This window comes from Phalangium opilio, unplaced genomic scaffold (genome assembly GCF_054372755.1).
Source record: "Phalangium opilio isolate 3A_F unplaced genomic scaffold, DU_Popi_V2 ptg000089l_1, whole genome shotgun sequence".
Classification (NCBI taxonomy): Eukaryota; Metazoa; Arthropoda; class Arachnida; order Opiliones; family Phalangiidae; genus Phalangium; species Phalangium opilio.
Window position 1 is genome coordinate 7,972,681 of NW_028324194.1, and position 22,908 is coordinate 7,995,588.

The following is a 22,908-nucleotide window of genomic DNA, read 5'->3' on the forward strand; positions in this document are numbered from 1 at the left end:
GTTCGTTATGAGCTCGCGCTTCTGGCGGGCGCTCAGACCAGCTGTTCTTTTTCACACTGGTCAAGGCACCTTTTGATTTATCACCCACGCAGGCACGTATTTTCATTTCCAAAACTACCTACAAACGAGGAAAACGTGCGACTTCAGATGGCCACAAACGCGAATGGTTCTCACCAGCGAGATCGAGAGAAGGTAAACCGGATTAGCTCGGTTGCTAACTAGATCTGCTAAATTTATCACAAATGATCATAGAGAAAGTACAAACACGACGAGAAATAACGAATTCCAACAAAAAATTCACGGAAAAAACCATACATTTGGAACAATTCAAAACCTATTCCAGTCGCCAATAAAGCAGCAACACGAAACTTGAGACTAATTTGAGGGGTAAGTCACCATGGAAGTCGGGTCTAGGCATCTTTTTTGAACTGAGAATATTTTGATTAGTTCGTAAATATTTAATTAAATTGGAATCTCAATTTCTCAAAGTGGAAGAAAATATTTATACTTTAAATTATACGACATAGACGCTGCCATTTTTGAAATTGTGCCCACAGCTCACGATCTCGCGAATTGATGCCATAACCAAATTATCTCTCCATAAATGGCGGCCGATTACGTGATCATAATTTCCCGTCGCGAGATTCAAGACATCTGCGGCGTTTAAATGGACTAATACTATAGAAGAATTTCAATATGTCTTCAGGATTAATAACTCGTTTAAAAACCTGGATCTCACCTTGCACTCTGCACGTCATTAATACCAACAAGAAAATAATGACTTCTACTCCATGGAGCGAGTAAAGTGGCATGACGGCGATGTGTGGGTAAGGCGATAGTCCCTAATGTGGATGTAAATTTTTTAAGTCTATCAAAGTAAATGTAAATGTTTTGGTTTTCGCAAAGCACTTAGTAAATTCAACCATTTCAGAATTACTTTATATTATTAAATTTTCCCTGACGATGAAATGAAGAAATTGAAGAGTGTTGAAGCGATTATTTCATGTCTTTTCTAAATCGTCATAGAGTTCTTGGAAGTTCAAAGTGACTTACGTCTCGGTTTAATTGCTTTACAAATAGAAGCGTGCACGGAATAATGGTTTATTTATTCCCTCACCCCTAATTGTTTAAAAGAATGAATACAAAACTCAGACTTACGTAATGGATTTCGATACAAATACAGAGAAATTAAGTACACGAAATATATTATCATTATTTGACAATAGTCGATCTCAACATCAAAGCAACGCTTATGATTTCATATTGGTTCATTTAAAATTGCTTAGGAATTGCGTGCAACGCCCAAATCAATTTCCAAACCTGTTGAATTATACCTTCCAAATACGGTCAATATCAAGGGCCGGGAAAGGATTGCGTGTTAAAACGATGAGCCGCGTGTCGCAAGACCTTGAAAGGCAGAACATAATGAAATTGATGATGATGATCGATTATATGTAACACATTGCAAACACATTTATCAAACAATTTTAAACCATTTTGTAGATAAGTAATTAGGCTCATTAAGCCGAATTGCATTTCGATTAATCTGGTTGCAGGCTAAGGGTCAATTGGGGGGCAAGCGAATGTTGGAGTAAACATTACAATAAAACTTCAGATCCATGTATTACCCAAGAAGATAATATTTTCATAAATGCTAATTATTTTGTAATAAGAGATCATTTAGGTACTTATTTCTTTTAATTTTTAATTTTTTTTATATTTAGAAAAAGGCCGTTCTTTTAAGGTTTAATCAATTATGTTACCCGCCCTTTTCCTCCAATGAAAAACCACTTCTACAGCTTGCACAAAATAGTAGGCCTAGCCTAGTTGATGCATGGACAAAGCAAAACTGAAGGACCGATGGCAGCCTATAGAGTCCCACACTAAGTGACTAAACAACCAATGTTAAGATTACTTCCCCCTTTTCAGCCCCAAAATGGACGGGGGTTATGAAAAATACCGAGTCAAATCCCGGAAAAAGCTAGCGCCATCTAGACAAACTAAAGGCTCTTTCAGTCGATCCAACTTTTTGACTTAGCTTGATGGGTCAACTCGAGCTGAACCAACTAGTTGGATCGTGTGAATAGACGCTGGATGAATTGAGTCACCAAAAAAGTTGGCTAGGAAAAATTGTATCAGTGATCCAATTTTTGCTGACTCAACTTTTTAAGTTCATTTCTCCAGCCAATCAAAATGAATTACAAAAAAAGCCTTTTTCGCGGGTTATTTCGTAAATGCCAAGGTAGGTGGCGTTTAAAAAGTTTCATTTGGCGGTAAAAGTTTAGTCGTGTGAATAGGAAGGATTTATTTCACTTTTCCCTTCAAAAGTTCAAGGGAAAGTTGATACAACTTTTTGACCCATCGAGCTGAGTCAAAAAGTTTGATCGTCTGAAAGAGCCTTTAGTTTGCTGCTTCCCTCTTTAGAACGTTGATTCTCCCATATGCCCCCCCCCACTATCCGGTTTGCTACTATTTGCCGAAAGAAGGCGAATTAACAAGTATTTTCCAACTTTCTCTCTCTGCCATCGGTCCTTCAGTATTGCTTTGTCCATGGTACTCACGATATGGCTAAAAATGGAGTAAGTAAATTACGGTCGCTTCCACAACGATGGCGTGTTTTCGCCATACCTACGAATACACGGTTAGTATTGGAGACACGTTCCACTTCATTGTGTATGCGCGTGTTTACCTTGCATTAAAACGCATCCAAAATATCGATGTATAAAGAAATTCGATATGCTACTATGTTTGACGGTAGGTCTAGACGACATTAGCGAATGTGGTTTCGTGGTCAAAACATTCATGTAGAACAGCTAGTGGGCTTCGTTATCGGAGATCCGTTTCAAACGCTTTAGGTAAACAGTACAGCGTTAGAAACAGAAGCGGATAAATTACCATAGTGACCAGTTTATTCTTGTCCAGCGTCGTGGATTGGATAAACATGTAAAGGTGTGTTGGTTTAAAATATAATTAATTTGTACGGCTTGCTTTATTGTGATCACGTAATATGAACATTGTTTTAAATTTCTCAAAGTAAATATTTTATGTAAATAAGTTCATAAGGCATGTTCCATAAGTTTGTCACTAGTTACAAGCTGGAGCTTGTCATGAAGTGACGTAGGTCATAGATTCTCGTAAAGCGATGCATGATATGGCACTGCCAAGGGCTTAGTAATGCAGACTAAATAGGAAGATGGACTGCAAAACCGCATGTAGTCAATCCCAACTTGTCGTTCTCAAACTAGCTCGAGCTGCAAGTCTCCAGCTTTGCGAGATATGTAAGTCAGTGTCATACTTATGGAACATATCACTTATAAACTTATAATTTTAGGAAGAGGTTTGTATATGTTTGTTTATGCGTTGCCACGTTTCGTTGAGTTTCGAATTTGATTAACCAACAAAATTGCATGCTTGATGTTAGTAAATTATTGTTTATTAGAAGTGGTTTGCTAGAGTTCCACTCAAGATTGGGACGCAGACGAACCCCTAGACATTATACCCGCTAAGAACGTCCTATTCCAAACCTGTAACATTGTAGCTTTATGACTAATCCCTATTTAAAGATCGTTATATTGAATTTCTAAAAGAATGGCATCATACAGGTATTCCATTAGGTGTTTTGGGAAATACAAGTGTGTCTACATAATCAAGAAACGCTTTCGGGTTTCCGGTCCCTTCAAGGAAGTCTCGACTGTGGTTTATTTCAATAAAATGCCACTAGACACTCCCAAAATAGAGGCGTAAAGTTAACTGGTAAAAGGATAGTTTTAGCTCCGGACCTTTTCGGGCGAGTTTTGATTGGTTCCTGCCTTTGCCAAGGTAAAATTGGTGTGTTGAAAATTAGCTAGCATGTTAGGAGAACAACAGGAACCAAAATTTTCCTTAAAACTCTTGAGCAACTACGGGAACCTCAGATATAATTGGACTTACTTAAAAAAATTATTCAAAGTTTCTTGAGGGTAATAATGAATGAAAGCTCACGGTGACTTAGGGTACATGTTTACTCCAGTGACGCTCCCAACATGCTGTATAACCTTCTACACACCAATTTAACCTTGTCAAAGGCAAGAAACAATCAGAACTTGTCCTCGAGGGCAGAGCTAAAACTAGCCTTTACTCAGCTTAGGCATGTTATTCAAACTAAACCACAACCAAGGCTCGCTTTAAAGGCCGACTTCCATCGAACTGAAAACCGAGCATCGAGACTAACAATGGAGCGACGGTCCCGATTTTCGAATCCCCGCTGGGGGGTAAAAGATGGAGGAAGGATTCTAGCAAAGTGAAAGCCGTGCAATGTGGTTTTAGCGAACTGAAGATGAACAATAGAAATCCTTTTAAATTTATTTCCTTGGTTTCCCCTGAAGGAAATTCTCTATTGAGTATCTTCAGTTTGGTAGAACCACATTGTACCTAGGAGGATGGAACTCGTTCCGGGAGGGGAAAATAGCTTGCCAATAGTACAGAAGTCTTACACCCATGCGTGGCAGTGGGGAAAAGTGGGCATACGTTTTAACTGCTGCCTAGTGGACGAAAATCAAATCATATTTCTTGAGTCCCCTACTCCTCCCCGCCCCTTCTCTATGACCCGAGAAAAAAATTTTGAATTCTAACCGTCCGTCTGCTTCACTCTTCAGTAAGTTCAGTGTTTGGATGTCTTCTGTTCGTTTCATTTTGATTCATTAAGTTTTAATGATTAAGTAGTATTTAGTTTTAATGATAAGTAGTATTTGGTTTTAATAATAAGTAGTATTTAGTTTTAATGATTAAGTGGTATAATTATAAGTAGATTAATTATCTCTAGCAAACAATTACTCTCCGACCCCGACTGGGCCGACATTGCGAAAATTAAAGATCCGAAGGAAATCCGAACTAGCGGAAAACGTTTATCCAAAGAAAAACAATCCTTGGAAATAACCAACAAAGCGCTCGATAGGTGGTGCCACTATCTTATGCCCACCTTTTCACACTGCCAATCATGGCGCACCCGCTCAGTTCTCTTTTCCCCTCCCGGAACGAGTTCCATCCTCCTAGATTGTACGGCTTTCAGTTAGCTAGAACCCTTCCATCTTTTACTCCCCCCCCCCAGCGGGGATTCGAAAATCGGCACGGTCGCTTCATTGTTAGTCTCGATGCTCGGTTTTCAGTTCGCTAGAACGCTTTTCGCTGCTGGAAGTCGGCCTTTAAGTAAGGGACCACTAATAGACAGTCAACGTTGCCTTTTTCCTATTGCAATAAGATCGTGGAAAACGAGGGCACGTACATAAACCCATTCCCATAAGAGCGATTAAATATTCGAGGCGAACGTTCACTTTAGTTTAATTAAGTTTTGATAAAAACCTCATTAATTTAGTCACGATAGTGTAGTTCCATTTAAACGTCTATTATTCCAAACATAATTAAGAATGACACGTTTGAATTTTTATGCGTGTAAATTTCCATTAAGTCAAAAGTTAATTATAAAAAAACGTCTTGGTTTGGACCAAGGCCGAAAAAACAAACGATATGTGTGAGGTTTATCAATTGGCTGAAGTTTCAGATATTGCAATTTTTTTAGTTATTTTTATCCATTTAATCCTTAATCAATATTAAATTCAATCAACTGATTTTACTGTTAATCGATCTATTCCCTCTAAATTAATTGAAAAAATTACATATCTACGCTTTTTCAAGAACAATTACATTTTCCGAAAACATTTTATCATGAAATTAATTATTTTGAAGGGAGTACGTGTTGAGGGATTTAATATTGAATATTTGAAATACTGTGTCTAAAAAGGCCAAGCGAACTTTGACATAATTCGAAAGGAAGATGTAAATATTTAATAGTGGATGCCAAACCAGGGTGTTGCACGAATTCATACATTTAATTTCGTATATCGAAATGCTACATTTCTAATGTCGCGACTGTGAAAGAAAGGTTGCACTGCAATTTTCATCTTCGTACTTTATACTTTCTTGGGGCGGGGGGTTAAGTTAAGTGTGACCTTCTTCGTTTAACTGGTAATGAATGGAAATGAATACAAAAGCCATTGGTACTGAAACGTATTTCTTTTTATGTAATCTTTACCTATACCTTTGGTTATATTTATACCGATATCATATTTTTCCAGTGCTACAGATAGCTACTTACTAACAAAAACCACACAGGATAAACGATGTTGCTTTGTCTTAAGTATACGGCATTCGTTTATTAACTAGTCTGAACAAAATAAATTTAAATTATCATATTTTTTTTAACATCAGTCTTCTTAGCAACTTACCGATTTAAGTTTTTTTTTTTGATGCAAACTTGAAAATTTGTCAAGCCAGCAGCAATTAAAACTATGTCCGTCAAGTGCTTACACGAAATCCCTTCAAAATAATTAATTTCATGATAAAATGTTTTCGGAAAATGTAATTGTTCTTGAAAAAGCGTAGATATGTAATTTTTTCAATTAATTTAGAGGGAATAGATCGATTAACAGTAAAATCAGTTGATTGAATTTAATATTGATTAAGGATTAAATGGATAAAAATAACTAAAAAAATTGCAATATCTGAAACTTCAGCCAATTGATAAACCTCACACATATCGTTTGTTTTTTCGGCCTTGGTCCAAACCAAGACGTTTTTTTATAATATCTGTTACTTCAGTCTTAATGTAATTAAATTTTGAATAATTATGTTTGCTTTACCGTCATACATTTGGGGTTGATCTATTTCTAATTGCTTAAAGAAGTACTTCAGTATCGTTAATTACATTTAACTTATATCCAATAACATTGATTTCGATAAGCATATAATGTTGCACTTTATTTATGAAAGAAGCTTAAAAACGACGGTATTTGAAATATGGAAGAAAAATATTTGTTTCGTACACTGTATACGTATACAGTGGTGTCGAGATCAGACCAACAGCTTCCTTTATGTACAACCCCCAATACTGCCAACGGGTGATGTCATACTAAATTATACAGGGTGTAAATAAATGTTTAGAATTCATGTTTTATTGTATGCAAGTGACAACGAGTGACAAGGTACAAAAAGAATACTGGAGAATGCAACAAAATATTTTAAAGCACTGTCCTACGATTAGTCTTAGAACGTGGGCCTCAAATTGCAACCTCTTAACTGTTTGGTAAACACCTCAACGTAAATATTCGACGTTTCTACCATTGTGGTTTAGGCAATCTTCCAGACGACTGTCCATGTCTTGCAATACATTTGCAAGCAGTAAACTCATGACGCATGGTAAGACTAATGGTATTGCCGTCTTGGGAAATCCTCGTCCGTTAAGGCTTGATGTAGGGGGTATGATAATGCCAGTAATGATGCCCTTGTAAACTGGCACAAACAGTAGAATGGCTTAGTGCAACTTCTTGTTCCACCGCTCTACTATTAGCATGAATTGGCTTCAAAACGTGCTACGATGTCAAAATCTATATCCTCATTACAGACTATACAGTCTCTTCTACGTTCATGATCTTGCACTACCGAAATCACGAAGGTGCTCGCCAATGTCGGAAAAAGTGCTTCGCACCGGATGTTGTCGGTGTGGAAACCGTTCGGCATAAAGCACTGCCTTTAGTTGAACGTTACTGCGACCTTCACCCAAAAAAACATCCTGTCCAATTTGTCCTGGTTAGAACAGGTTGGCATTTTGCTAGGAAACGAGACTAACTACTGTAATTCTACTACTTAGCTCCTACACTGAAGACCCTGTATATCAAAAGGGACCGGAAGTACCTCAAAGTTGAGTTTTCAAAGATTGCCAGATTGAGCAGGTCATGGGATTTAAAGTGATGAAGGTCGCTTTAACGTTCAACAAGTGACACCGCGGTATGTTTTTGGTGCTCCAATGTCCTCACCCGATAGGTCCAAACAATTACCATCCTGGTTTTTCGGCTCAGCGTTGCGGTATTGCCGGTTCCATTAGAAATACAAGGTCTGTAGTGTTACAATTGTAACAATACTCCTGTTAAAAAGGCACACAAACTGTACCCCCGCCCCCTCCCCCCAAAACACTTTTAAATTTCGCGCCTTTTCAATGGCTCTCTTTTCAATATGGGAAAAATGATTTTAAATTTTTTAAGTGTAAGAATTAAACAGGAAAATGGAGGCTGAGTGAAAGATAAGTGTAGTTTTAATTATAATTTGTTAGTTTAATTATAAGGTATCCATGAATTTACCAAAAACATTCGTGTTTTGGGTTAATTTCACATTAATTATACTTGATTAAGTTTAATTTAACGGTTTATCTAGTGTGGATTTAGTTTATAATACAAGTTTCAATGAAATATTAACTTTAATTGCAATTACTCTAAAATATGTATGCGCTTTTGATGTATTTTAATGATGAATTAAATTAATTCGAAAGCGAAATAGGAAACATCTGTGGCTGTGCGAAAAACTTGCGTTGTTTTAATCTTAATTTGAGCGCAGTTCGGGAGAGTGGATTAAGCTTAAAAGTATAATTTATTGGAATTTTTTACCCTAATTGGAATATTTTGTGCAGTTTAACATTTTTGCCACAGTCATTATTTTACCCTAAACTTTTGAATTTCGCGCCAATTAATGTACTTTAAACATAGTTGAAATTAACTGAAGTGTGAAATAGAAAACATTGGGATTTACCAACGGCTTGGGTAGTTTTAATCTTAATTAAACAGTTTATTTAAAAGTTATTTGAGCTTTTAATCCAAAAAATGAATATTTTTGGTTTAATTTCACGTTAATTATATTTAATTGATTTAAAATTAACGTAAGATTGTATTTCGGCAGTGTACATTTAGGTTATAAATGACTTTCAATATATACTTAACCTTAATTGCAATTTTTAGTGGGTTTTGACTCTTATTTTACCTTAAACTTTCAAATTTCGCGCCTATTAATGTACTTTAAAGATAATTTAAATTAACTAAGTATGAGATAGAAAACATGGGGCTATACTAACAGCTTGTGCAGTTTTAATCTTAATTAAGTATTTTATTTCAAAGTTACTCGAGTTCTCATCCAAATATGTATATTTCATGTTTAAATTAACGTTAATTATACATAATTAAGATGAAATTAATGAAGGATTGAGGTTTGGCAGTGTTGATTTAGCTTATAAAATGAGTTTCAAATCACCTTAATTGTAAAGTTTAGAAGAGTTTTTCATTCTTGCCAACACAATGTGTTAAACTTTTATCATACCACGTGCTAAATTTGCGGTAACATAAAAATCATCTATAACATATGTTAATGAATGATGTGATTCTATAGTTTAGCAACTTTGGCTTCAATAACAGTAATTAAATTAAATACCTAAACAATTCATAGCAATTTAGACAAATAAATGTGAACTGTGGAGATAGCCAACAACGTAACCCTCCGTTGCTGACGTGGTTACGTTGGAAAAATCTGCGCTGATGTAAACATGGAAATTATTTGACTAATTAAATTACATAACGACACTGTCCTCCTGGATTAATCAGCACCACTGTTACTTATATTTATGAATTAACAAAATCCACTGTTGGTAACAAATAGTTAAGCTGCGCTAACGTAAACATCACGACTCTGCAGTAGGGAAAACATATTAAACTTTTTGTCATCTTACGAGTAGTATTTTGAAGTTTTCGATCTTTTCACAGGGTGAAAAGCATTATCTTTATTTCAAAACGTTAATAATTTGAATAGGTATGCCATTTATTGGAAGCGCACACGGTAAATACAGCATAAAAAGCCTAGTGTTAACCCGGTTAGGCTATGTTTCTAGCATAAAATTGAGCAGACTATACACAGGATTCCAAAACAAATGAGAGCTGGAAATCAGCCTTTTTAATAATCTTTAAAGAGTAACTAAAATAGGGTAATGGCAGCCCTCTGCCTTCGACTGTATTAAGCTCTATGGGGAAATAAGATGGGGTGCTATTAGTCTATACAACTTAAGCCTTGGCCGTAAAGAACGTTCAAAAACTTACTTTAAATGATATAAAAACCTCTGTTAACTGTAATTATTTACCTGAATTACTTTTCTAGACGAAAATTCGACCTGATAACGACGTATTTCTTATTAAGGGTGCTACAGTTAATTAGAAAATACATATAAAGGTGCTCAAGCTCGGTTGAAATACCAAAGTAATTTGTTAGCGTCCACTGCTAAGAAATTAGGAAAATCAGCAAGAAAGCCAACATTTGAAATATGTCAACGTAACTTGTTAGCACCCACAAACCTAGGCCCTTCTAGTTGTCAACGAGAACGAAATGTAGAATTAGGTTTAAGCGTGCTATAAGGTTAGGCTGACTTCTGGCCCAAAAGTAATTTTTTGACGTACTATCTTAATTAGTTAAATTACAAAAATTAGAATTCATTAATTAAAAATCGAAACACGTAAGTTTCCCATTTAATAAATGCTTGTTAATTTAGAAGTATTGCGAAAACTAACTTCGCTATACTTTTCCCGTATGACCTATGACCATTTCGTTAAAAAACCGAAAATTTTTTAATGCTTTTTCTATGGGACGCTAACCCTAAAAGGTGTGACTTTTTCTTTAACATTACGGAAGGGTGTCATGTCATATCTACAAGGGCCTACCGGCCCTGTAGAATTGGACAGCTAAAGTATACATAGCTTAATGTGGTTAATAGTGGAATACAAAAAGTTGATTTGTGACGCACGTACATGAAATGTCAATCATTATGAGTTGAATCCCCAATGGATTTCGTTATGCAAAGTGGGGTGGAAAACGTGTACTAAAGGGTAAAGATTATGACAAATGGCAAACCTAATGTAGAATATGCTCAAAAATAGTTCTCTGAAATCCAAGTATAACAAATGCATACGAAAAGATGTGTCAAACCATCAGAAAAATATATGAATCACAATCTAAAACATTATGAAACTCTGGTATAAATAGTCTTATAAATAGTTTCATGCCCTTTATAATTTTCCTTTAAGGCAATTACAACCTTTCCCCCCCCCCTTTCTCTGTACCATGTCAATCAAACATAAGTAACATAACTACTTAAAAGTTTAATGTCCGTCTCGAACTAACTCTCAGCAGTAATACATAGATTTCTTCTACTTGGAATCTTTAAGAGGCAATAAACCAAATCTGATTGAAGTTAAGGGGAGGAGCTTAAAACTTCGTTAAAGCGTCCGCTCCTCCTTCCTCGCATTTCATTATCTAATCACAACCGTCGATCCTAGATCTACTCGTTCAGAACAAGCAAAGAGATCTATTTTACAATCGCGTTCAGTGCTCATAGGTTGCGTTAGCCGCGGCACAGGTCGCTAGCTAAGTCAATATGACGCGACACGAGGTTTCAAATACATAATGCATGACGTCAAGGGCGGCAGTTTCTACAACTCTTCCCCTTTAGTTCATGCAGAAAGGTACAGAAAATGACCTATTACAGATTACAGATGTATCCCTGCTCTCAGTAACACTAAAGTATAGTGTCATACTTATGAGTTAACCATTACGGTTTTAACATAATTGATCGAGATTAAGGCACCCAGAGTCGTTGTTCCAGAACGTGGCATGCATGCTTTACTTTATTTCATACAGTTTTTTGTTAAATAATAGCGACAGAACAATAGTATTATTGGGGGACCCACTCTACCATTTAAGAAATATTTTCGACTACCAAAGAATTCCAGGGTTGCCCGGCCGTCAGGGTATTTTGGTTACTTTCCAGGCCTACATTTTCCTTGATGGCGTATTACATGGTCACCCCCAATCGTTTACCATAAAGCCCGTCCATATTTACACATCTCTACCATGGATATGTATATATACTAAGGTATTATGGATTCCCATCTCTTTCGTTCCACAAGTCTTTTCGCTTAGGCGCCCGTTCAGCAAAGAAAAAATATGACTTGAGCCCCCCCCCCCATACAAAAAAACCTAGAGAGTGAGAGGGAAATTAGTATTTTCCTCTCTATGCGCATGGGCGAAATTTAAAACCCACCCACCCACTGAACAGGCTTTTCGGCCTAGTTTGGGAATACATAATTGTTTATACCTGCACCTCTACAGTGTTATTGTTCTCGATTTAATCTAGCGCTTATTCCATTAGTGTTTGGAAAGCGCATTTGGAATGAGTTTACCGCCACTACGAAACAGTCTTCTTAGGAACGGCAAGCTCAGAAGAAATGCACCTCAAAATTGGATTCTATCCGGTAAAAACAATTTTAATTTCTTCTTAACTTAGGCGCTTTTCACGAATTACGTTTAGAATTTTTTCGATACTTCCGCCCCATATAACACGGAAGTAACAATCAGGAAACCCTCCACCCCATAATTACGTAACAAAAACGTTAAAAACAACTTTCTGTAAAACAAATAATTTTCTGTTTAATTTACATTCGGAACAAATGCAGCCTGTTTAAAATTCTTTCTCCTGAACAATAATAACACCCTGCAATTTTCTCTAAAGTGTCGGAAATTAGGCAAAACTATATACTCGCAGTCTCTTTGAACCTTAACGGAAATGCCTGCATTGTTTTTAAATTTAAGATGTAAAGAGGTTTATGTACTTAAATATGTTTTGTTATATAACATTTTAAATAACCCTTCCCTCCCCATAAGTAAGACCATAAGTTTATAAGTGATATGTTCCATAAGTTGGACACTACCTATATTTCGTAATGCTATAGACTTACAGCTCGAACTAGTGCGAAAACGACGGAAGCGAGAATTACCTGCAGTCGGTGGTTAATTTTGCAGTCCATCTTCCTATTTAGTCTGCATTATTAAGCCCTTGGCAGCGCCATATCAGGCGTCGCTTTACCTTGAATCTATGATGACCTACGTCACTTCATGACAAGCTCCACTTTGTAAGTTACCAGTGACAAACTCATGGAACATGTCTCTTGAACTCATGGTATTATCCAGAAAGATTTTGGCGTTGGTTATTGCGGTGATATTCAGCTCTCAGTAACCCGTGACAAACTTATGGCCAACATTCTAGGAGAGCGGTCGCTCTCTTAGATAAGACTTGATACTCCCTCTAATGCTAAAGGAGGGTTCTTTGATTGGCTGTAACTTTTTTCGTATTGTGTTTGCCGCTTTGAAATTTTGCCAGTGAACTAAAATTTGGGCCCTACTTTTGTGGTTAAAATTTCAAAGAGATCCAACTAATAGTTAATTCTATAATGAAAAAAGTTGTTAAGGGTGGTTTTAGAATCCATAAAATTATTAAGACATTTGGTGAAAGATACTATATTGTTCCATAGAGATAACATGGGATTTTTTTGAAAAATGACCTTAATTGCGATCGTGTATAAAGAAAACTATTCATTCGTTACGTTTGGGAACCATCTTAAATGAAAGATAACAGTCCATAGATGTGCCTTTTCTTAGTTTCATTAAGATAAATTAAGTTTAAGTATTGATTTTTATCATTATTAACACATACTTTGACTTACGTTGTTTTGGGTATTGGAATTACGGCGTTTTACCACTGTAAGAGACACGCATTTTAGCCCTAATTTTTTATGTTGGACTTACGGCGTTTTTGTTGTGATGCACTTCGTCAGAGGGATATTATCAAGAAAAACATGGCGTTTGAGCTCTTGTAGGTGCTTTGCCCGGGTTCTTGTGGGTACTTGTGGGTTCTTGTGGGTACTTGTGGGTACTTGTGGGTGCTTGTAGGTACTTGTGGGTACTTGTGGGTGCTTGTAGGTACTTGTGGGTACTTGTGGGTGCTTGTAGGTACTTGTGGGTTCTTGTGGGTACTTGTGGGTTCTTGTGGGTACTTGTGGGTGCTTGTAGGTACTTGTGGGTACTTGTGGGTGCTTGTAGGTACTTGTGGGTGCTTGTAGGTACTTGTGGAACATGTGGGTTCTTGTGGGTGCTTGTAGGTACTTGTGGAACATGTGGGTTCTTGTGGGTACATGTGGGTTCTTGTGGGTACATGTGGGTTCTTGTGGGTACATGTGGGTACTTGTAGGTACTTGTGGGTTTTTGAGGGTGCTTGTAGGTACTTGTGGGTTCTTGTGGGTACTTGTGGGTTCTTGTGGGTACATGTGGGTTCTTGTGGGTACTTGTGGGTTCTTGTGGGTGCTTGTAGGTACTTGTGGGTTCTTGTGGGTACTTGTGGGTTCTTGTGGGTGCTTGTAGGTACTTGTGTGTTCTTGTGGGTACTTGTGGGTGCTTGTAGGTACTTGTGGGTGCTTGTAGGTACTTGTGGGTGCTTGTAGGTACTTGTGGGTGCTTGTAGGTACTTGTGGGTGCTTGTAGGTACTTGTGGGTGCTTGTAGGTACTTGTGGGTGCTTGTAGGTACTTGTGGGTGCTTGTAGGTACTTGTGGGTGGTTGTAGGTACTTGTGGGTGATTGTAGGTACTTGTGGGTACTTGTGGGTGCTTGTGGGTACTTGTGGGTGCTTGTAGGTACTTGTGGGTGCTTGTAGGTACTTGTGGGTTCTTGTAGGTACTTATGGGTACTTGCAGGTACTTGTGGGTGCTTGTAGGTACGTGTGGGTGCTTGTAGGTACGTGTGGGTACTTGTAGGTACTTGTGGGTACTTGTATGTACTTGTTGGTACTTGTGGGTACTTGTGATACTTGTGGGTACTTGTTGGTACTTGTGGGTACTTGTGATACTTGTGGGTACTTGTAGGTACTTGTGGGTGCTTGTAGGTACTTGTGGGTACTTGTGGGTACTTGTGAGTTCTTGTAGGCACTTGTAGGTACTTGTGGGTACTTGAAGGTACTTGTAGGTACTTGTGGGTACTTGAAGGTACTTGTAGGTACTTGTGGGTACTTGTGGATACTTGTAGGTACTTGTGGGTACTTGTAGGTACTTGTGGGTACTTGTAGGTACTTGTAGGTACTTGTGGGTACTTGTGGGTACTTGTAGGTACTTGTAGGTACTTGTAGGTACTTGTAGGTACTTGTAGGTACTTGTGGGTACTTGTGGGTACTTGTGGGTACTTGTGGGTACTTGTAGGTACTTGTAGGTACTTGTGGGTACTTGTAGGTACTTGTGGGTACTTGTGGGTACTTGTGGGTACTTGTGGGTACTTCTGGGTACTTCTGGGTACTTCTGGGTACTTCTGGGTACTTGTGGGTACTTGTGGGTGCTTGTGGGTACTTGTGGGTACTTGTAGGTACTTGTGGGTGCTTGTGGGTGCTTGTAGGTACTTGTAGGTACTTGTGGGTACTTGTGGATACTTGTAGGTACTTGTGGGTACTTGTAGGTACTTGTGGGTACTTGTAGGTACTTGTGGGTACTTGTAGGTACTTGTAGGTACTTGTGGGTACTTGTGGGTACTTGTAGGTACTTGTAGGTACTTGTGGGTACTTGTAGGTACTTGTAGGTACTTGTGGGTACTTGTGGGTACTTGTGGGTACTTGTAGGTACTTGTGGGTACTTGTGGGTACTTGTAGGTACTTGTGGGTACTTGTGGGTACTTGTGGGTACTTGTGGGTACTTGTGGGTACTTGTGGGTACTTGTGGGTGCTTGTGGGTGCTTGTGGGTACTTGTGGGTGCTTGTGGGTACTTGTGGGTACTTGTGGGTACTTGTGGGTACTTGTGGGTACTTGTGGGTACTTGTGGGTACTTGTGGATACTTGTGGGTACTTGTGGATACTTGTAGGTACTTGTGGGTACTTGTGGGTACTTGTAGGTACTTGTGGGTACTTATGGGTACTTGCAGGTACTTGTGGGTGCTTGTAGGTACGTGTGGGTACTTGTAGGTACTTGTGGGTACTTGTATGTACTTGTGGGTGCTTGTGGGTACTTGTTGGTACTTGTGGGTACTTGTGATACTTGTGGGTACTTGTAGGTACTTGTGGGTGCTTGTGGGTACTTGTGGGTACTTGTGGGTACTTGTGGGTACTTGTGAGTTCTTGTAGGCACTTGTAGGTACTTGTGAGTTCTTGTAGGCACTTGTAGGTACTTGTGGGTACTTGAAGGTACTTGTAGGTACTTGTGGGTACTTGTGGATACTTGTAGGTACTTGTGGGTACTTGTAGGTACTTGTGGGTACTTGTGGATACTTGTAGGTACTTGTGGGTACTTGTGGATACTTGTAGGTACTTGTGGGTACTTGTAGGTACTTGTAGGTACTTGTAGGTACTTGTGGGTACTTGTAGGTACTTGTGGGTACTTGTAGGTACTTGTGGGTACTTGTGGGTACTTGTGGGTGCTTGTAGGTACTTGTGGGTACTTGTGGGTGCTTGTGGGTACTTGTTGGTACTTGTGGGTACTTGTAGGTACTTGTGGGTGCTTGTGGGTGCTTGTGGGTACTTGTGGGTGCTTGTGGGTGCTTGTGGGTACTTGTGGGTACTTGTGGGTACTTGTAGGTACTTGTGGGTACTTGTGGGTACTTTTAGGTACTTGTGGGTACTTTTAGGTACTTGTGGGTACTTGTAGGTACTTGTGGGTACTTGTAGGTACTTGTGGGTACTTGTGGGTACTTGTAGGTACTTGTGGGTACTTGTAGGTACTTGTGGGTACTTGTGGGTACTTGTGGGTACTTGTGGGTACTTGTGGATACTTGTGGGTACTTGTGGGTACTTGTGGGTACTTGTGGGTACTTGTGGGTACTTGTAGGTACTTGTGGGTACTTGTGGGTGCTTGTAGGTGCTTGTAGGTGCTTGTGGATACTTGTAGGTGCTTGTGGGTGCTTGTAGGTACTTGTGGGTACTTCTATGTACTTGTGGGTACTTGTGGGTGCTTGTGGGTGCTTGTAGGTACTTGTGGGTGCATGTGGGTACTTGTGGGTTCTTGTAGGTACATGTGGGTACTTGTGGGTACTTGTGGGTACTTGTGGGTACTTGAGGGTACTTGAGGGTACTTGTGGGTACTTGAGGGTACTTTTAGGTACTTGTGGGTACTTGTGGGCGCTTGAACTTTTAGGGTAGCCCTGACTATATATTGTTTAAGGTTTTAAGCTTAATATTAAACAGACGTTAGTTTATGCTGCAAAAAAGTTTGAAATTGACAATCTCGGATCGTCTTTATGAAGTTTTAAGGATATCCGAATTTCATATTGGGCTTATGACAATTTTGAGCTAAATGTTAAACGGACATAAATCAGCATTTTTAAAAATTTTGTAAAATTGTCAATTTGGTCCTATTTCTGGAATTTTTAGGGGGGCGCATCGCGTTTCAATAAATGATTGGTAAAAATTGTATTATGTTAATTACAATAAGAATACAAACTTTTATTGATTTACTTTTTTTTTGAAGTATCATTATAACTAAATGTCTGATTGAGCTAAAGTTATGGTCCCCTTTATATATGTTTCTGCTTAGTGCAGATTTTGAAAATGTAATACAGTTTCTTAACATTCTTAATTAAAATGAAGACTGAAGGAACAGATATTAATCAAAAATGTCTTGATTAGAATCAAGACCTAAAAAGTATCGATAAGACTGAGGGTATCACTTGTCTGAAGGATCAGATATTAATTTTTCTTTTTAATTGAAACTTAAATGCATGCTTAAGAAAAAACAACGTTCCATTACCGTTTTCCGTTGAAATAAATTATTTTACTGGTAATCAATTTCAAAAATTTACTTATCTCGGCTTTTCGACCACAATTCCATTCCCCGAAAACATTTTATCATTACATTAATTACTTTTGGGAGATAACGTGTCAAAAAAAACCTTGAAAACAATAAAAAGCTGTAATAGCGGTCTGTTTAGCCATGACAACAACCTTTTAAAATTTACCAGGGAAAATTGATGTAAACTGAAGTTGAAATTTCATCATGTGCGACCTGCGGCCCAGAAACTCTCCCATAGTCCCAGTGTGTGTAGAACATAATTTTTTCGCTGTTATCTGCCAAAATAGATCTTTCTAGGTAGTGCCGCCTCCTCACTTGAATTTTACATGATATATTAAGGTTTGAACGAACAAAATTCTAGATTACTATTTTCACTACCATGTCCCTCTGCTACCTTGAAGCAAACTTTCCTCTCTTTTTGCTGCTCATTACCGGTGCCATTCTCTTGACTTTCTGTTCGTTATAACTACTATGATGTTACTGTCCCTATTGAATTTGGCGCCATTGGTTTTAGAATAATTATAATGTTCCACTGCGAAGAGTGCCGGTCACGAATGGGGATGTAACGTCTTTAGGAACCTTTTAAAACGCAAAACCATACACGTACTCTCCCAAAAGTAATTAATGTAATGATAAAATGTTTTCGGGGAATGGAATTGTGGTCGAAAAGCCGAGATAAGTAAATTTTTGAAATTGATTACCAGTAAAATAATTTATTTCAACGGAAAACGGTAATGGAACGTTGTTTTTTCTTAAGCATGCATTTAAGTTTCAATTAAAAAGAAAAATTAATATCTGATCCTTCAGACAAGTGATACCCTCAGTCTTATCGATACTTTTTAGGTCTTGATTCTAATCAAGACATTTTTGATTAATATATCTTATGAACTTATGATAACACTTTTAATCCCCTAACCTGTATCCGCTTGAGTAATTTGTGAAATGTGAATAGCCCCTTAAATATGATTTCTTTATCAATACATCAAATTTTACTGGGGTTTCGTGTTTTTAGAGAAAAGGCTGGGCGACTATTCTTTCGGAGAGTGTCTTCGACGGAGAAACTGTCTACCAAATTACTGGTCTGTCAGCACAGATTACTGAATACCTCTCAAAATCACTCAACTTCAGGTAACCATTTGTTTGCTAAATTTATACAGTCAGGTGTTTTTGAAAGATCTGTCAGAAATTAAGGGGCAAGTGTTCTATGGCAGATTTTGAGTCGAAAATGTTCAATGATATTTAGCCCCAAGGGCCATTGTTTTCAAGTAATTTAATAAAAAGATAAATAGGTATTAATAAGAAGCAAATTAATTTAAATAAAAATTTGTTTTCACACATAAGTAATTAAATTTAATTTAAAGAAAAATAGGTATATTAAATCTAAAGTAAATCAATTGATAGACAAATAGTTCTCTATTAGAAGTGAATTAACTCACTGAAAATTAGCTAGTTTTTCATTAAAAGTAAATTAACTGAAAGATCACCAGAAATAAGTAAATTGAGAAATAAATATATTTCACTAGTAGCAAATTATTTGAAAAACAGTTAGTGTTGAAAGCATAAGTAAATTAATTTGAAATAAATCGTTTTTCTCTCAAAGCAAATCAAATAAGTCATATGAATGGGTAATACTTACATGCCATCAGCCATCTTGTTTTGATCATTAATGTTCATTAAAGAACTTGAGCGAGCTATATTACTTTCCAAAAACTTCATATTTCGCCGTCAATTGCCAACTTTTAGGTTAAAGCTACGCGAAAGAGGTTTTCGCGATCGAAACCCGAAACTTTTCCAAACTTTAATCCCATTTAATGACGCCCTAAACCAAGTTTGATCTAAAATGGAAAAGTTAGGGCGTGTTTTCTTTTGTTTTTAAAGTTCTTACTTGTTCTTGAAGTCTACTTTCAAAACTCTTTTATGCAGCTTTTCCCAAACTCTGTTTCACGAAACTTACAAATGACCTTTTTAATTTAGAATCAGAAAATCGGAAGTACTTTTCGTAGAGAAATTTGATAAAAATATATATATTATTAAAATATATGTATGCCATCCTGTAGTTCATTAAGTCTATTATTGGCCTACAAATAATTATTGGTTCCCCTAGAATCTAGTTTTTTGTTCACCGAGCAAAAAAAAATTAATTAAAAATTCACAGGTACATATTTCATTGCAAAAAAGGTGTCCGGGCTCGGCAAAGAAATATGACCAGGGATAGGTTTAATTTTAGAAGTAGGAATGGAGAACAGATCGGTAATGTGTGGGCGCGCGTCAAAGTCCCGGACCCCCTTCCACGAGACGGGGTGGGGTATGAAAGAAGAGGCGGGTCATAGCGACAGAGGTAAAAAGGAATTGCGTGTTTTTCGCCCACACAGTAAGCAACGTCATCAAGGCGTAGTTTAAGTGAACCAATAAGATAATGTAAAATTTTCGTTACGTGTTGAATTGAAGGGAGGGGTTCTATACTTGGCTACTAGTCGGACTGAAGTAAATACTAACCGTTCTCCATTCCTACTTCTAAATTTAAATCTATCCCTGGTATGACGTAGGATTTATTGAAGAAATGGCTAAATATTATTTCCTTACATCCCACAACGTCTGGTCATTCAGCTGAACCTACATATTTGACAACATTTAACTAGTTTACTCAACTCCAATTTTACTCCTCAAATTGTAACGACCTTAAAAATGCTGGCTCAGGTTTTTCAGCAGCACATTCAATAAACAAGCGTTTACTTCAACTAATAGCATTATTCATTACTCTTGTCTCTAGCTATGTCTATAAATATTCACGGGACAAGATATTCGGGGTGGAACTGGCCAACGGCTCCTGGACGGGCACCTTAGGAATGCTGTACAGAAAGGTTATTGGCCAATCACTACCAATGCCTATGATATTTCTACAATCGTTGGCATTGTCAGTAACCATTTACAAAAAAAGAAAAATGGGATGTTTACGTCAATTTCAGGAAATTGATTTGATGGTCTCATCTGTTTTTCTGACCGAGAAAAAGTACAACGTATTTTACACTTCCATTCCGTACGCTGTCGTTCAAACATCAATCTTGTCTTCGACAGAAACACAAGGATTCATACACTTTTTTCACTTTTTATCGGCACTAGGGGGCGAGGTAAATTATTTTCAACTTCACCATCAACACAAATTTAAGTTAATAGCATGCAAGGGACTCGTCGTTGCCCAGTGTAAGGCTAGCTTTGAGTTAAGTTGGGCATGGTTAGGTTGATTCATTATGAGGTCAAGTTGCTCTCTTTTAGTCCGAATCTCTGCTGATGTACAAACATTATTTGATTTTAATTCCGTTTCACTTGTTAGATTTGGTGTTTGCTACTTATAACGATGATATTTTCCTCGTCGGCCATTGCCTTGGGGAGTTTACTATGTCCTAAGCAAACCACTTTCAACTTGCGCTTTGTCTTACGCAAACTGGACGAGGCATTTGGATTCCACATGAGAGGAATTCTACAGCAAAGTAAGACCAAAATGAAAAATAACTAACAGTATATTTTTGCGCCTCTAAGTTCAAGGCTATACAACATTTTACTAGTCATCGAACCACGTGACAATTGGCAGCTCAAATCATGCACCACCTGATGTTCTTTGCCCTAAACCAATTTATGTTTCATTAAAAGCACTACGTCCCGTTTCATTTAAACTTAAGGTTTAACACTATACCATTAACTTTGAAATTCAAGGTGTTCCGGCGATATATCTTCCGCGAAGTCCTGTGACGCGATTATGCGGTGTCATTTGGATACTCAGCTGTTTGGTTCTAATGAAAGGATTCTCTGGAGAACTCAAATCGGTTCTGATGGTCGAAAAGGAAATCGAGCCCATCACCAAATTGTCAGACTTGAACCACAAACGCAACATGAAACCGCGTATGGTCGCCGGCGAAGAATTCAACTCCATTCTCAAAGTATAACATTTTTATCTAAACTCGATACCTATTATCAAAAGTATATAGAGTAAAACAAAAAGTACACTTTGTTGAAACGTGCTCGTGCCTTGTAATATGAGAAGCCCTCCTTTATCCCAGAAGTTCCGACCCCGCTCTGCGTATGAAAGCTTACCTTTCCAACCGTGGCAGATGGAACGAAGAAAAGTAACAGATGCTACATCTAGTACCAAAAAGTAACGTTTGGATCGCCAGCATCATGTACTACTTTCTACAAACCTATGACGTCAATAATCTCTTCCCTGATTGGTTAGTTCCTGTAGGCGGTTGAGCGGAGCGTAGTTTGCTTCTCAGGTTACATGTCGTCTATAGCCAAAGGCAGGGAATTGTTAATGCAGTGTACTTTTTATTTTTATATCTATATACTTTTGCTTATATCATTTCATATCATTTCTCAGATTGTAGAGAACTCTGAAAACTGGGATTTGAGTGAGAGGTTAACCGAGAGAATGAAGTCCAAACCGTTCACTAACGACGACCTTCATAAAGTGTCGGCATTTCAAGAGGTCAAAACGGGAGAGTCAGTCATCATTTACACAGAGAGTTTTCTGAAATCAATCGCCGCACCCTTTTGCCCTTACTTGAAGGGCAACAGGAGGTTCCACTTCTCAGAGGATAAGTACTTGCAACGTTATCTCGTCCACATGGCACACAGGGAAGTCCCTAAACCACTTATCCGCATTTTGAATAAAAGGTAACTTAAGCAACCCTTTGATAAAATTTAACTAAAATAGTACAAATGGGATGGTGATTTTAGCCAGGCTAGTAATGCGTAGCGTTTGACACTAGAGTACGAGTTTTTAATATTTTCAATTTTTGTTGTAAAGTATTCGTAGGTTGGACGAACTGCACATTTTTCCGGCTTGGGAGAAAGAATACAGCAAGAATTTTTCTTCTTGCGAAACGGTTAGATCATCGACTGAGAACTTTCCATTGGGAATTCAACATTTGGACTCAATTTTTTACTTCGTTTTCTTGTGTTACACCGTTGCCGTCCTTGTCCTAATCCTGGAAAAAATCACTTTTCATTGGCGATTAATCGTGCACAAAACACGCAAACTGTTCCGCCTGAATAACAAACAAAAACACCTTCGTGAAATTAAAATAAGACCTTTGTATCTGCGAGACATGAAAGTTTACTTTCAATAAGTAATAATAAAAAAATTTGACATTAACGAAATGATGTGATATTTGTACCTCATTATTTTACCGACAACTTCAACTGATTTTTTTTGACGAATTTTCTTCACAGCTCTACTTTTTGCCCTCCCGGTAGTCTGACCTTCTGGTGTAAATGGTTTGAATCCTCCATGTGTATAAACTATCTACCATAAACTATGAACCATAAATTTTAACTGTTTTTGGAAGTTTTCACTATTGACTTAAATGCGTTTCATTTGGCAATTTCAATGTGCACTAACAATTTAATTTTAGAATTGCCTAGAC

At 37.6% G+C, this 22,908-nt stretch overlaps 1 protein-coding gene and 1 long non-coding RNA gene across 2 annotated transcripts; one reads left to right on the plus strand and one right to left on the minus strand.

Moving 5' to 3' along the window:
• The first annotated feature begins 2,519 nt into the window (after positions 1–2,519).
• On the plus strand, positions 2,520–22,611 carry LOC149647354 (uncharacterized). Its single transcript, XM_089849642.1, has 10 exons — positions 2,520–2,754; positions 2,856–2,949; positions 12,047–12,149; positions 18,501–18,616; positions 20,259–20,349; positions 20,455–20,616; positions 20,820–20,976; positions 21,200–21,423; positions 21,861–22,156; positions 22,290–22,611. The coding sequence occupies exons 3-10, from the start codon at positions 12,123–12,125 to the stop codon at positions 22,609–22,611; spliced, it is 1,395 nt and encodes a 464-aa protein (XP_089705768.1). The 5' UTR covers positions 2,520–2,754; positions 2,856–2,949; positions 12,047–12,122.
• On the minus strand, positions 6,965–10,580 carry LOC149647355 (uncharacterized). The gene is made up of 2 exons (XR_016371929.1): positions 7,726–10,580; positions 6,965–7,642 (listed from the first exon to the last, which is right to left on the minus strand). It is a non-coding gene; the product is annotated as an uncharacterized LOC149647355 (long non-coding RNA).
• Positions 22,612–22,908: the final 297 nt, after the last annotated feature.